The sequence below is a fragment of the Triticum aestivum genome, chromosome 6B, assembly GCF_018294505.1.
Source record: "Triticum aestivum cultivar Chinese Spring chromosome 6B, IWGSC CS RefSeq v2.1, whole genome shotgun sequence".
Lineage (NCBI taxonomy): Eukaryota > Viridiplantae > Streptophyta > Magnoliopsida > Poales > Poaceae > Triticum > Triticum aestivum.
The window spans coordinates 448,798,568-448,812,977 of NC_057810.1; the positions used below are offsets into that span (position 1 = coordinate 448,798,568).

Sequence of the window (14,410 nt, forward strand, 5' to 3'; positions counted from 1 at the left end):
ACCTCTGAAACCACCTCTATGGTCAGGAGGTGAGGAAGGTTTTCATACAACACCCACGGTTCAATATTGAAGTGTTCCTGAAGATGATGAAGGATGGATGGCCAATCATCCACAGGCAGTGGCCTAAAGTTGCAAAGACCTTCAACATCAATGAAGGCTCTATATTCGCCTTCTGCTTCAGCAGTTTTCCAGATGATATGCATCTGTCTATGTACCGTCTATGATGCTAATTTTGAAAGGTTCTAGATGTTGCATGTGAAACTTGGTGTTGGTGCAATTGTGTAATGGATAGCTGAGTGCTGAAGCTATATCATGTTATCGTCTGATGTATTTCAATTATGAAATCATGCTTCCTTAATATGGGAATGAAATATATTATGTGTTTAATATGAATGTCAATTAGATTAATAAATGGATTATTAATAATAGGGCAATTAGCCTGCTAATTGTGTTTTGCGATTGCAAACGGTTATTGAGAAAATACCGTGGGCGATGACCTAAGGCAACGCACACAGTTTCTAGGAATAAACCGTGTTGGATCTATGAACAATCACACACGACATTCTCTTCAAAACTGTTTGCGTTAGGCCACCTTGCGCAAACGTTTACCACATAAAAACTGTGTGTGAAGGACAGCCTTTGCCACACAGTTTCTTCTATGCACCGTGTGTGATGCATTCAATAACGCAGACGGTAAGATTATTAATATTGTGTGCGATGGGAACGCTATCACAAGCGATTTAACGGGGAAAATTGCGTGTGATGTATGTGCAAACAGAAACCTTTTCCTTGGAGCGACTGTGTGGGATGTATATACGAACGGAAACGTTTAGCGGGGACTGACTGTGTGGGATGTACTTACGACCGGAAACAATTTCGCCTGTATAATTGTATTTTTTAGCACTACTGTATGTATAACCGTATTTGCTCGCTTGCCGGTCGCACACGACCTCATTTTGCTGAGCGTGTGTGCCAGGAGGGCATATCCCTGACGGTTTCTGGGTCATGTGGGAAGGACCCCCCTATCACCCACACTCACTGGGTGACGGTTCCAAATGCCGTTGCGGAAAGGGGTTAAAACCGTTTGTATAGCACCGACGCGTACCAGTGTCATCTCCTCTCTTGAAAGTCCTTGAGTGGCATGAAGTTTGCATTACTTTCAAATGAGGTTTCAAATCATTTTAGATGGAAACACTTTTGGGAAAGTCCTTTTATTCCCTCTCATTCAACTTTTAAAGCCTCTGCATGGACGTAAACATGCACGAGTTCTCGGCAAGGTTCATATTTTTCATTAACATGCTGATACAAGTACAAGCATTACAGAACACAAACATGGACTTGCGAGATTACATTATTTGAATTAAAATTTGTCAAATGCCTATAGATTTAAGATCAAAAAAAGGTAAGTGCCCTATGATGCCTTTGCCCTTGTCCATCTCTTACAGGACGAGGTCGAAGAGGCAGATAGCGGGCGCGTCTGGGGTCTAGCGCCTCCCCAGGATCAGGGCGGCGGCGTTCTCCAGCATAGAAGTAGGATCCGGAGGACGGGCGCGGATGGTGATGTTGCCGGAGGCACGGGTGGAAGGGCATGGAGTCACCGGCAAACACGACTCGTTGGAACGGTCGCCCCCGTTCTTGAGACGTCGTGGGTTGTCGCCGTCGCCCACATCACTACCACATGAAGACCCCAGATTGTGTGCTCGAGCACCATGCTCTCTGGCTCCCCGCATAGAGAGCATGGGCGTCCCCTGCGTCCCTGACATCGGGAATCACCGCACGTACCAAAGACGTGTACGAAGACGAGAAGCCCTCCTATGCAGACTGAGGGTGACGCCTGGAGGAGCCGGACCTGCCCCCACCGATGGCAGACATCTCCCAAGGATCCTCCTCCGCATCACGCAGGGACGAAAAACAAGGAGCGACCGGCTACCACGCCCCGCACCCACGGCGGGCCTCGGCCTGGTGTCGTTTGCGTCCCCTCCCATTGAAATCAAGGCTACGGACAGCGCGACGATGGGCGCGCCGGAGTCACCACCTCCAGCGTTACCGCCACGCCGCCCGAGCATCTCACGACCACAAAGGACTCGGAGCTAAAGCCTGGAGGCCAGCCCCAGGCTCCCCTTTCCAACATATTCAAGATGAAGCAAGATAGTATAAGAGGGGGACACAGTGGATGCCTCCGTCCTCCCCCGCTCTTCCTTTTGTAGGCCGACGGGGGACTGGGGACTGGATCCACGATAGGTGACCGCTATCCTCCTCCACCAGTTCAAGGAAGCCGGGCCCTTGCCGTCATACTCTCCCCCGCCACGCGCCTCTGTTACCTACCCCGCACGATGCATGCGGCGTACGTGGCTGAGGATAAGGGTGTAGTGGGAAGAGTGAATTGGCAGTTTCTACCCCGTGCGTTAAAGTCATTCACGGGACATTACTGGAGTGGCCCCACCACCATTGGCTTTGCTCGACGCGCGTGGAAACCGGAAACTAGTCCGATGTCGAGACTAATGAAGAAGCAAAGAAGATCTCAAGAGACCATCCTCTTCGACAGTGTTACCTATGCACTTGTTGGGCCCTACCACGATGACGCTTGGCAGCATGCTCGGGGTAGGCCCGGGTGCTTCTGTTGGGGCAACAGACCCGGGGCATGTTGACCTAACTGTGCACAGGCACAAGATCGAGATTGAAACACCAGAGCAAGAGACCAAGAGACTCGAAGAACCAACTAACAGATCAGAAGGAACCAAGATTGAGGCAGAAGGACCAGATGTTATCAAAAGAGAGGCCTCCATTGCCGGGTAGGCGAGCCTAGCAAGGAGCGAGGCCACCCCCAGAAGAAGAGGACCAAGGCGTCTCGGCAGGGCCTGCCGGGACTTGCGGAGACCAGATCACCCCACCGACTACTCCACCACGACCCACATCATCGATCAGTGAGGTGTCAAGACGCAGGATGATTAAGTGGCAGCCATTCTCCACATGGCGGCCACTTCCTACCAAGTGAACCCACGAATGACACCCGTCCAGTGACATGTCAAGCGAGCAGGCGTGGAGCTGGTGAATTAGCCCGGCAAGCCTTGCCGGGCAACCAACGATGTGACACTAAGCGGGGCATTAAATGCATGCTGTCAGCTTGCAGAGTTAGGTATGATAGCATAGTTTTCTATCATATCAGTGTCTAATGACTAATTTGCCATTGTGGTAACCCCTTTGATCTTTAAAAAGAGGCCCACGGCAACGATTCAAGGGGTTAGAAGTTTAGATCATTCACACCCTCGTACGCGCGTAGTCACCGCTGCCCCGAAGCAACCCTTGCCAAGCAAGTATACTACGCACTACCACCACCTTTTCCCAATCAATCCACCAAAGCATGAGTAGGATTTTACGCCACACGGTGGCCCAAACCTGGGTAAAACTGCCTGTGCAATCCCTGTCGTGCTGCCTTGCATTGGTCTGCTCTTTGTGCAGCACGACTCCCCCTGTCGAACCAGCAAGGGTCGTCATGGTCCCATAGGTGATCGTGGTTTCCCGCGACAGGTGCCAAGGTAATCGAATGTTCCTCATCTGAGTCTAGTGATGATGAATCTGATAATGATTTTGAACCTAGCTATACCAAGATTGCATCTATTGCCACTAAACAACAAAAAGCTTTGGAAAAAGTTCAAAATATGCTAGACAAAAGCGATGACCTATTGGGTGAAGAAATGGATCGAACTCAAACTCTGACTGATAATCTTCAGAGACTTTAGTCTAAGTTTGATAACATTCAGAGTCATCATAACACTCTCTTAGCTGATCATGAGAAGCTTTCTTATGAATTTCTTCAATGAAAGCAAGATCTTGAGAAGCTAAGGGTGACTTATGAAGATCTTTAGAAGGAGTGTGATTCATTGCTTGCTCAACATATCAGTTCGCTCAGGATGAATTCATTCCACCATGTTTGAAATGCATTGAACGTGAATCTGCTAATTCTTCACCAGAAAGTTCAAATGCTTCTATTACTGCAAATTCTTCAACTGTCTATGTAGTCACAAATTCCTCATCTGAGGATACCACAAGTATCACTGACAATGCAGGGTTGAAGGAATTGTATGTGACAGGCATGTAGGAAAGCCTCAAAGGTCATCAGGCTCTTTGTGATGTGCTTAAAAAGCAGATCCTTGACAGGAACCCTAGGAAAGAGGGTATTGCCTTTGAGAGGAAACTCAATGCTGATGGGACCTACTGAAAACCTGAGCAATATCCCAAAACATCATGGGTTGTTGCTAAAGGACCTCCCATAGATCCATCCACTTTATCTGGCTTTACATGTGAATCTTCATATTCTTCTGATGAGTCATTCGACTCCAACTATAAACTGTTCAAAAATCAGAATGGTGAAGTATTTGCTAGATATGTTGGAACTAACTGCAGGAATGGTCCCCTATGAAGAAAATATGGGTTCCCAAAAGGTGCCTTGAAAGTCTTCAGGTGAATGTCATCATGACACCGCCTGTGAAGAATAGGAACCCCAGATCAAATTCTTCACCAAAGTCTTCATATGGATCCAAGTACACATATGGACCAAATTCCTCGCATGGATCAAATTCCTCATATGGATCCAAATACTCATATGAACATCATCATGTGAACACTTCTGTTTCGCAGGGAAACCATAAGGGCTATGAATATGTGCATTATTCTTCAAATCATTATGTTCATAGGTCCTCAAAGAATTTCTCTGCTTATTCATATGCTTACTCTAACCCCTCTTCTGTGAAACGAAGTGGACTGGCTTCTATGCCACCTTTCTCATATGGAGATCGCAGAATGATGAACTCTTTGCCACCCCTCCAGATGTGGGTGGTGAAGAAAAAGAACTAATCTCCTATGCAGGGTCAGGTCTCCACACGAACTTAAACCTCTAAAGAATTTGCTGGAGACCTGAAAATGCTTGAAAGGACGCAAGCTAATCATGAAGAAATGAATATTCATTTCTCACATCCTCATACTGCTATATCTGTTGTATTGCTTGACGAAATTCAATCTGATGAATTTGATGTCATATTCTTCACTAATGAAGTATATGAGTTCGTAAGTTGCACTAATTCATCTGTAGGATGATCAACCCAAAGATACTGAATGGGTCCTCGATAGTGGATGTATAAATCATATAACCGGTGACAAGAACTTATTGATAGACACTGCTTTATCCCCGTCACATCTGAAGCATATCACCTATGCTGACAAAGGCAAAAGCAAGGTATTGGGTCTAGGTAGGGTTGCAATCTCAAAGGATCGACACATGAACAAAAGTCATGCTTGTCGAGTCCTTAGGATTCAACCTCATGTCTGTCTCAATGCTTTGTGATCTTGATATGGTTGTTGTCTTTGTAAAATATTGTTGTGTTGTGATCAAGGAATTTGTCCACTCCAAAGTCTTCGAAGGATTTAGGAAAGGAGACTTGTATATTGCTGATTTCTCTATAGGACCACAGTCGGCCACATGTCTACTTGCAAAAGCTTGAGAAGGCTGGTTATGGCATCGACGACTAGGTCATGCTGGCATGAGGAACTTACATACACTCGCAAAGAAGAAGCACGTCATTGGCATCGAGGGTGTCAAATTACTCAAGCACCATCTGTGTGGAGCTTGTGTGGCTGGAAAGATGACCAAATCCAAGCATCTCTCGAAGACTATCATGACTACCACTCATCCATTTGAATTGCTTCACATGGATCTCTTGGGCCCTACTCACTATGCCACATTTACTAATGCAGCATCTTTATATGGCTTTGTTATTGTTGATGACTATTCTTGTTATACATGGGTGCATATCATCACTTACAAAACTGAAGTGCAGGAAGTCTTCAAACGATTTTCCTCGAGGGCTTCAACAAACTTTGGTGTGAAGATCAAGCACATTAGGAGTGACAATGGGACCGAGTTCAAGAATACTTTTCTTGATGAACTTGGTATTACTCATGAGTTATCAGCCCCTGATAATCCTCAGCAGAATGGCGTCATGGAGCGCAAAACTGGACTCTTGTTGAGATGGCTTGCACTATGCTTGATGAATACAAGACGCCTCCTCACATCTGACCTGAGGCAATTGATACTGTGTGCCACATCATTAACAAGGTATATCTTCACAAATTCTTCAAAAAGACCTCATATGAACTCCTCACTGACAAGAAACCAAATATGAGTTATTTCAAAGTCTTTGGTGCTAAATGTTGGATTAGAGATCCTCATCACAATTCTAAATTTGCACTGAAAGCACATGAAGGTTTTATGCTTGGTTACGGAAAGGACTCGCACACCTACAAAGTCTTCAACACCTTTCACCACAAGGTTGTTGAAACTATAGATGTGCGGTTCAATGAAACTAATGGCTCGCAAAGAGAGCACCTACCTCCTGTTCTAAATGAAATTTCACCCGAGGAATCCATCAAGTTCAAGGCTACTGAGGATGTTATTCCTACCGAAGAATCTGCTGAAGAAGTCATTCCAAAACGTCAAGAACATCATGCTGGTGCACCTGAGGAAAATGGCTCTAAAGAAAATGCTGAGCCCACTCAACATCGTCAACCTGCTCATCCTCGCGTTGCAAATGAAGTGCAGATCGAGAAAATCATCGACGACATCAACGCACCAGGTCCTCTCACACGCTAAAGGGCTTCACATTTGTCTAAATTTTGTGGGCACTTTGCTTTTGTCTCTATCACAGAGCCCACCAAAATTGATGAGGCATTTCTAGAGCCTGAGAGGATTCAAGCGATCCAAGAGGAACTACATCAATTCAAGCTCAACAATGTCTGGGAACTCGTCAAGCGACCAGACCCACGCAAGCGCAATATCATCGGTACCAAATGGATCTACCGCAACAAACAAGATGAAAATGGCCTTGTGGTGAGGAATAAGGCTCGTCTTGTAGCTCAAGGCCACACACAGGTTGGAATTGATCTTGATGAAACTTTTGCACTCGTTTCTAGACTTGAGGCTATTCGCATATTGCTTGCTTATGCTAACCATCATAATATCAAATGGATGTGAAAAGTGCATTCCTCAATGGTAAGCTTGAGGAAGAAGTATATGTTGCTCAACCCCCAGGTTTTGAAGATCCTAAGCATCCTGACAAAGTCTTCACACTCAATAAGGCCCTCTATGGCGTCAAGCAGGCCCCTCGGGCGTGGTATGATACTTTGAAGGAATTCCTCATGAAGAAAGGCTTCAAACCCAGTTCACTTGACCGAACTTTTTTCACCAAAACCTATGATGATGAATTATTCGTGTGCCAAATATATGTTGATGATATTATCTTTGGTTGTACTAACCAACGTTACAGTGACGCATTTGCCTATATGATGAGTGAGGCATATCAAATGTCTATGATGGGAGAATTGAAATTATTCTTAGGTCTTCAAATGCATCAACAGTGCAACGAGATCTTCATATCTCAGGAGAAATACCTCAAGGATGTGTTGAGGAAATTCGGTATGCAAAACTACAAAGGCGTCAAAATCCCTATGCCCACAAATGGCCATCTATGCACTAATGAAAATGGTATAGATTTCGATCAAAAGGTATATCGCTCCATGATTGGCTCTTCACTGTATCTATGTGCATCTAAGCTAGATATTATGCTTACTGTTTGCATGTGTGCCCGTTTTCAAGCTACGCCGAAGGAGTCATACCATAAGGTTGTGAAGCATATTCTTCGATATCTAGCTCACACACCAACACTTGGGTTATGGTATACCAAGGGCTCGACTTTTGATCTCATTGGATATTCTGACTCTGACTATGCTGGTCATCGTGTGGATCGCAAGTCAACATCCGGCACATGCCATTTCCTCGGATGATCCTTGGTATGTTGGTCCTGGAAGAAGCAGAACTGTGTATCACTCTCTACTATTGAAGCTGGGTACATTGCTGCTGGTTTGTGCTGTGCTCAATTGCTATGGATTAAGAAAACCCTCAAGGAATATGGCATCAATGTGAAGACTGTGCCTCTCTTTTGTGACAATGAGAGTGCCATCAAAATTGCTCATAACCCAGTTCAACACTCGAAGACAAAGCACATCCAGATTCGTCATCATTTTCTTCGAGATCATGTGTTGAAGGGCGACATCTCTATCGAGCACGTGAAGACTGAAGAACAGTTAGCCGATATCTTCACAAAGCCCTTGGATGAGAAGAGATTTAGCAAGTTGCAGTGTGAGCTAAATATCTTAGAATCTTCGAATGTTCTTTGAAAAGGACACATATCCTAACTCTTATGCAAAATTGATGACTAAGATATGCAACATATGAAGTAACATTTTTCTTCAATCAATGAAGACTAACCCTCTAAGTGTGAATAAATTAATGAAGAATTTGATTCTCAGAGCCCTACAATAATTGTACGCGGCATCTGGAATCATCATTCTTATATGGTGGGTCACGCCACCAACCAAAGTTGAAATTCTTCAATTTGAGTTTTTATTCATTTTGCAAATTCCTAAATTTTCAAATTCTTAACCTTTGCAAAGTCTTCGCTCTTTCCGTCTGTGTTCTATTTTGCTAATATTAGCAGAATAACTATTCTGATAACACTTCCGCACTGCACGCTCAACGCAAGTGCACGTCATTCTTTAAAGCAAGTGTGCTGCAGTACTCACACGAGTGAACTTCTCGTCGGAAAAAACTGCACGCGTTGTTTTTTGGTACTTTTTTCGCTCTAGTTTTTTAACCGTTTGTCGGAATGAGGCGTGTAATATACCGTTGAAAAGTTATGGATTAGGCGCAACTTCTCCATGTTGAACACTTATCGAGATTCTTCACGATTTAAGAGCAGTTTTGAAAATGGTGCGGCCCATGACGAGTGGCAGCGAGCGTTTTATCGTGATTTCTTCTAAACCGCTCATCGGAACGAAGCAAACGATACACCGTTGGAAAGATATTGTCGAGGCGCATCTTTTTCATATCTATCATTTTTTAATTCTTTACGGTTTAAGAGCAGTTTCAAATTTACTAAATCGCGGAATTCTGTTTTTTATTTTTTTTTTCAAATTTTCGGTACTGTTTTTGCTCCAGTTTTTGAACCGTTTGTCGAAACGAGGCATGTGATACGCCGTAGGAAAGCTAGGGACGAGGCTCAAATTTCATATGTTGAAATATTTTTGAGATTCCTTACGGTTTTAAGTTAATTTTTTAAAATCATGCGGCGGACGATGAATGGCAGCGGCCGTTTTTTGCGAAATTTTTACAAACCGCTCGTCGAAATGATTCAGACGATATGCTGTTGGAAAGATATCGACGAGGCGCAACTTTTTCATATAGAATACTCTCTAATTCTTTACGGTTTAAGGGGAATTTCAAATTTACCGAAATGCGGACACTCTGTTTTTCGTGACACCCAAATCGACGTGCGTACTTCATCCGACTGAAAACCGCACTGCATCGGATGAAAAACCACACTGCATCAGACGGTCAATTGAACTTCATGATTTTTTTTTGTCAGACGAAAACTTTCTCAGATGAGGTTTTGTGAGTTTTTGTTGTCTTTTTCGACATTTTTAATGAACTGGAGTGGACTTCAGAGACGAGGACAAGTGAAACGCGACATATATCGAAATTAATTGCATTACTATCTTATTGTTTTGCTAAAATTTTCGCACTTTTCATGATGGGCACAAGTGAACAGCATCATTCTCAAAAATGAACCACATCGAGGACCAAACGCACTGCAAGTGTTGATGATAGTCACAGATTTTTAAGACACACAAACAAATTGCACTTGAAGGGTAATGAGCTGCTACACGAATCGCACTGCACTGCATTTGTTCTCTTCAATTTGCACAACAACCCTTCAAAATACACGTATAATGTCATCTAGTCTCTTTAATTGTTCACTGAACATGCAAGTGAACCACAGCACAAAGTAAAAGAACTGCATCTTTGATTGTCGTTTTCTTTAATGAAAAGTAAACGAACTTCTGATGTGTTTGTTTTTCTCTCTGTTGTACAAAAAATGAATAAGTGGACCAAAACAGGCGCACTGCACACACACACGCTCTCAACTGCAAGCACATGTCCTCCTCTGCACTGCACGCACACACGAGATGAAGTGCACTGCAAGCGGTAGAGTGGCATTGACCCCGGCTTTTCTTCACCCTTTTGACCGGCGCAAGAACAGCTAGAGCCGCACTGCACAGGGGGGGTTTCTCCGAGTTTGGCCATCGACACAGTGGTGGGGAGGTGGTGTTTGTCGTTCGGTGCTCCATGGCCATCGTTGAGCACTGCACACACCCACACGCCGCACTGCATGCACCACATGCCCAAGCCCGCGATCCGTGACAACACATGCCTCGGATTGCACGACCATGCCGCTGAACTGCACGGCATATCCAGGAAGCAGCGCCATGTGAGTAGTTGTCGTCGGCAGATAGACGGGATCGAGGGGGCTATTTTGGACACTGCTTCTGGTGCTCTACTGCACTGCACGCCTTCGATTTTTGGATTGTACGGACGCACGCCTTTGATTTTTGGACTGCACGAACTTCTTCCTGCATCAACCATTAAGTGATAAACGAAGTTTAAAATTGAATAATCATGACTGATACACATTAATATTAATTCCAACAGGTAGGTAAGCTAGTAAAGCATAAAAGAGTAGACGCATAGTTAGCTTAAATACTTTGGACCACATGTTCTGTTTACTTACTAGAACCTAAGAATTTATAAGATCTGAATGTACAAAGATTACACCTACTGGCGAAGAAGGTGTTGTTATATAAATTAACCTCTTTCGTGCCTCTTGCAATGAGCAAAACAATACCACACTAGATGAAGATGGTGAGTATAGCTTACCAAGCAGGCAATCACCACAGCCCCGCTCGTCTTGAACAAAGAGTCTTGCAGAGAATACGAGTAACTTTGCTCTGCCTGTATGGCACAAAGCTCTGGTTGCTATTCAGCATTTGCAGGACATTCATCAAGGTATACATGGACTTGTTGCCGCTCCACAGAGCAGCCACTCCCCAGCCGGTCTTCTGCTTGGGGCCCACATAGTCTGACACAAGAAGCAAACATAAGGCGGATGCCACATACTAGTAGATCCTGTGCTCGATGAGGTGCACGCAGGAGAGGATCACAAACCTGTGAGGCTGAGAAAATTGATCTCGGCCACAGCACGCTCTTTGCCGTCCTGGTCATATGTGAATGATGAGGCCTTGGTGCCCTCTGGTCGGTAGCTGGGTTCGCTGCTCGGCCGTGAGTGCCGCCCTGCAAGCGCCGCCCTGCCGCAGTGTGTTACTTCAGCCTTTTCTTTGGTTGGCACATATTGTTATTTATTATGCTACCTTGGTTTGCAGATAGGTGATTACTTGAGCATGTCGATCATGTGAGCTGTGCCATCTTTCGAAATAGTTTGTCTGCTGCACACCAATGAGAATAGTTTTCCAGTTGTGCTATTATCTTGAGGTGTGCGTGCGAGGGATGAAGCTCTCCTCAGTGGTAGGGAACTGGAACCAGAACTGTCTGTAATAGTGGCGACTTCTGAACAAGTATTTGAGAGAGAATTTACACTTGAGACATCTGATGTGTTTGCTTGCTACGTACCTGTTTTTTGTGGTTGTCACTCGGAACGAGAGTACTCTTTTTATCCTAATGTTTCCAGCAGACCATATGTAGGAAGAAACATTGATGCGGCGCAGGACTTTGAGACTGAATCTAGCAAATACATGATGAGATATTTAGTAGCTAAATCAAAGTTATGCAATCGTTACCAGTAACACCTTATGCAACTAAACAAGATAACTTGTGGTCTCAGATAATGAGCATTGCAATCTACTAATTTCGTAGGTTTCTGTAAACTCCCGTTTCTGCCTGGAAAAAAGAACATATATCTCACTGAAAGCAAGTTCCCATACATTCTTGCTAATGATTCTAGTACTATAAAAACTTGTGTTTCGCAACAACAAAAAAAGGCATGGTTTCAGCACAAAGAGTACTCTATTGATGTCGTACCGAAGAAGGCTGGGCCTTCAGCCTATCTTGCACAACGGATCATCAGAGCAATCACTAGAAAAACATGACAAAGATGCAAGAACTGATGGATAGGATCTTCCGTTTTCTGTAGGGATTCGTCGGCCTCATCTACTCGATAGGTTCAATGGGTTTGCTGCTCGGCTGTGAGTGCCGCACTACAAGCGCCGCCCTGCCGCACTGCATCCGCAGCCCTGCCGCACTGCATTGTGGGGGAGGATAGTGAGCGATAGCACCTGCTCATTGTAGAACTAGCTGGAGAGGATGAAAAGAACCCATCCATCGTGAGATTGCACTGACAACATGGACACCATGGATGATGAACGGTAGCAGAACCATCTCTGATGTAGCACAAAGAAATTACCTCAGGTAGCGGGAGACGAGGCTGATGGATCCGGCTTCTCCTTGTCGCTGCACGCAACGCAACAGCAAGAAATCCGGACTTTGGACTGCAAGGCGATGGTGGGGCGTGCTGCGTGCCCCCACGTACTGGACTGCATGGTGCCGGCGGGAGTGGTGCTCCGGTGGCGGCTTTGTAAGAAGGTGGACGGGGGTTGGGCGGGGCGCGGCGGCGGCCAGGGTGGTGCTCTGGCGGCGCGGCAGAAGGTGGACGCGGGCGGGGCAGCGCGGCAGAAGGTGGGTGGGGCGACGGCGTCCTAGGGTGCTTCTCCGGTGGCGATGTGGTAGAAGGTGGAGGGTAGGTGGGGGGTTTGGATCGGGTATGGCTTTTTTTTTTGCTGTAGTATCTGGCCAAACGGGCCGATTTTATCGGGCCGGCCCGGCGGCACGGCGGCACGGCACGCCCGGCAGCACGGCCCGGCACGGGCTAATCGTGCCGTGCCAGGCACGAGGCACGCACTGGGCCAGCACGGCACGGCACGAATTCTAGCGGGCCGGCCCGTGGCACGGCACGGCACGCAGCCCGGCGGCACGGCACGATTGGCCTGCCTCGATCGTTGGGGGAGCGGGGCTGTGATCCTGTCGGGCCAACGCGCGCCTGGCGGCCTGGGACGGGGACAGCGGGGGGGGGGGGGCGGCCGGCATCAGAGGCGCAGTCCTCGTCTCCTCGATCGATGGGGGAGCGGGGGGGGGGGGGGTTCGCTCGGCCGTTGGGAGGGGTTTAGAGGGAGGTTAGGGTTGGTTTAGAGTGGTTTAGGATATGGTTTGGATATTTATGTAAGAAAATTCATATATTTGAAAATTTGATCGTTAGAGGGTCAAATTTGTCCGAAAAATGACCAATTTTTTGCTATAAATAGGGCTGCCCAGCCCACATATTTCTCACACTCAAACATGGATGACCATGACAATACTAGCTTCCCACTCTCCGATTTCGGTCTTGGGGATATGGAGTATAGTCTCTACCCTAGTAGCACCGATCACACTACCATGCCCCCACCCGAGCAACATGCCTATACCATGCCCCCACCCGAGCAACCTGCCTATACCGATCATCACACTCTTGAACCCCATACCGATCCGAGTGCCGAAGCCGATGGTCACACCAATTCGAGTAGTGGGACGGGTTCCTCCACCACCGTTGGTGTAAAGCAAAGAGGTCATCGTAGAACCTCCGCGGTGTGGGAATCATTCGATGAAGAAATCTCCGTGGTGGACGGTGTCCGGAGGGTGGTTGCAAGGTGCAAAAGGTGCAAGAAGGAGTATACCGGAGAAGCCAAGGGAGGAACCGGCCACCTAAAGAGGCATGTGGAAAGCCACGCCAAGGCGGATGGAAAGAGCGCGTCGGGCTCGGCAGCTGTGCAAACACAGCTCTCCTTCAACCCTGACGGTACGGTACGCAATTTCACCTACGATGCTAATGTTCAGCGAGAAGGTTTATGCCGTCTTATTGCTTCTAATGATTTACCACTAGGTTTTGGTGAATCTGATGGTTTCGTAGAATATATTCAAACTTGTCATAATCCTAATTATAGACCAGTTTCTAGACAAACTACAAGTAGGGATATTAAAAAGCTATACAAAACTGATAAAAAGAAAATAAAAGAAGAATTTTCTACGTGCACTTTTTCAGTGTCGTTAACATCTGATATCTGGACTGGTCGGGCAAAGCAAGACTACATTAGTGTGGTAACTCATTATGTTAACGAACATTGGCATCTACAAAAAAGAGTTATAGGATTTGAATTAATTGATGTAGCACATAGTGGTCCGAACATTGCTGAAGCTATACTAAAAGTTGTGAACGATTTTAATCTTGCCGACAAGGTTTTCTCAATAACTTTGGATAATGCTTCAGCAAACACGAGTGCAATGAATACTCTGACTCCTATATTCTCCATATATGCTGCATCCTTTTTAATGCATCAACGTTGTGCTTGCCATATCATTAATCTTATTGCTAAAAGTGCGTTACATTTATGTGAACCACATGTTGAAGTCATACGCATT

At 45.8% G+C, this 14,410-nt stretch overlaps 1 protein-coding gene across 1 annotated transcript; it reads right to left on the reverse strand.

The window, feature by feature from the left end:
• Positions 1-9,897: 9,897 nt before the first annotated feature.
• On the reverse strand, positions 9,898-13,564 carry LOC123139263 (uncharacterized). Its single transcript, XM_044559060.1, has 7 exons — positions 13,420-13,564; positions 12,366-12,738; positions 11,576-11,686; positions 11,341-11,478; positions 11,114-11,253; positions 10,826-11,027; positions 9,898-10,521 (listed from the first exon to the last, which is right to left on the reverse strand). The coding sequence occupies exons 1-6, from the start codon at positions 13,562-13,564 to the stop codon at positions 10,837-10,839; spliced, it is 1,098 nt and encodes a 365-aa protein (XP_044414995.1). The 3' UTR covers positions 9,898-10,521; positions 10,826-10,836.
• Positions 13,565-14,410: the final 846 nt, after the last annotated feature.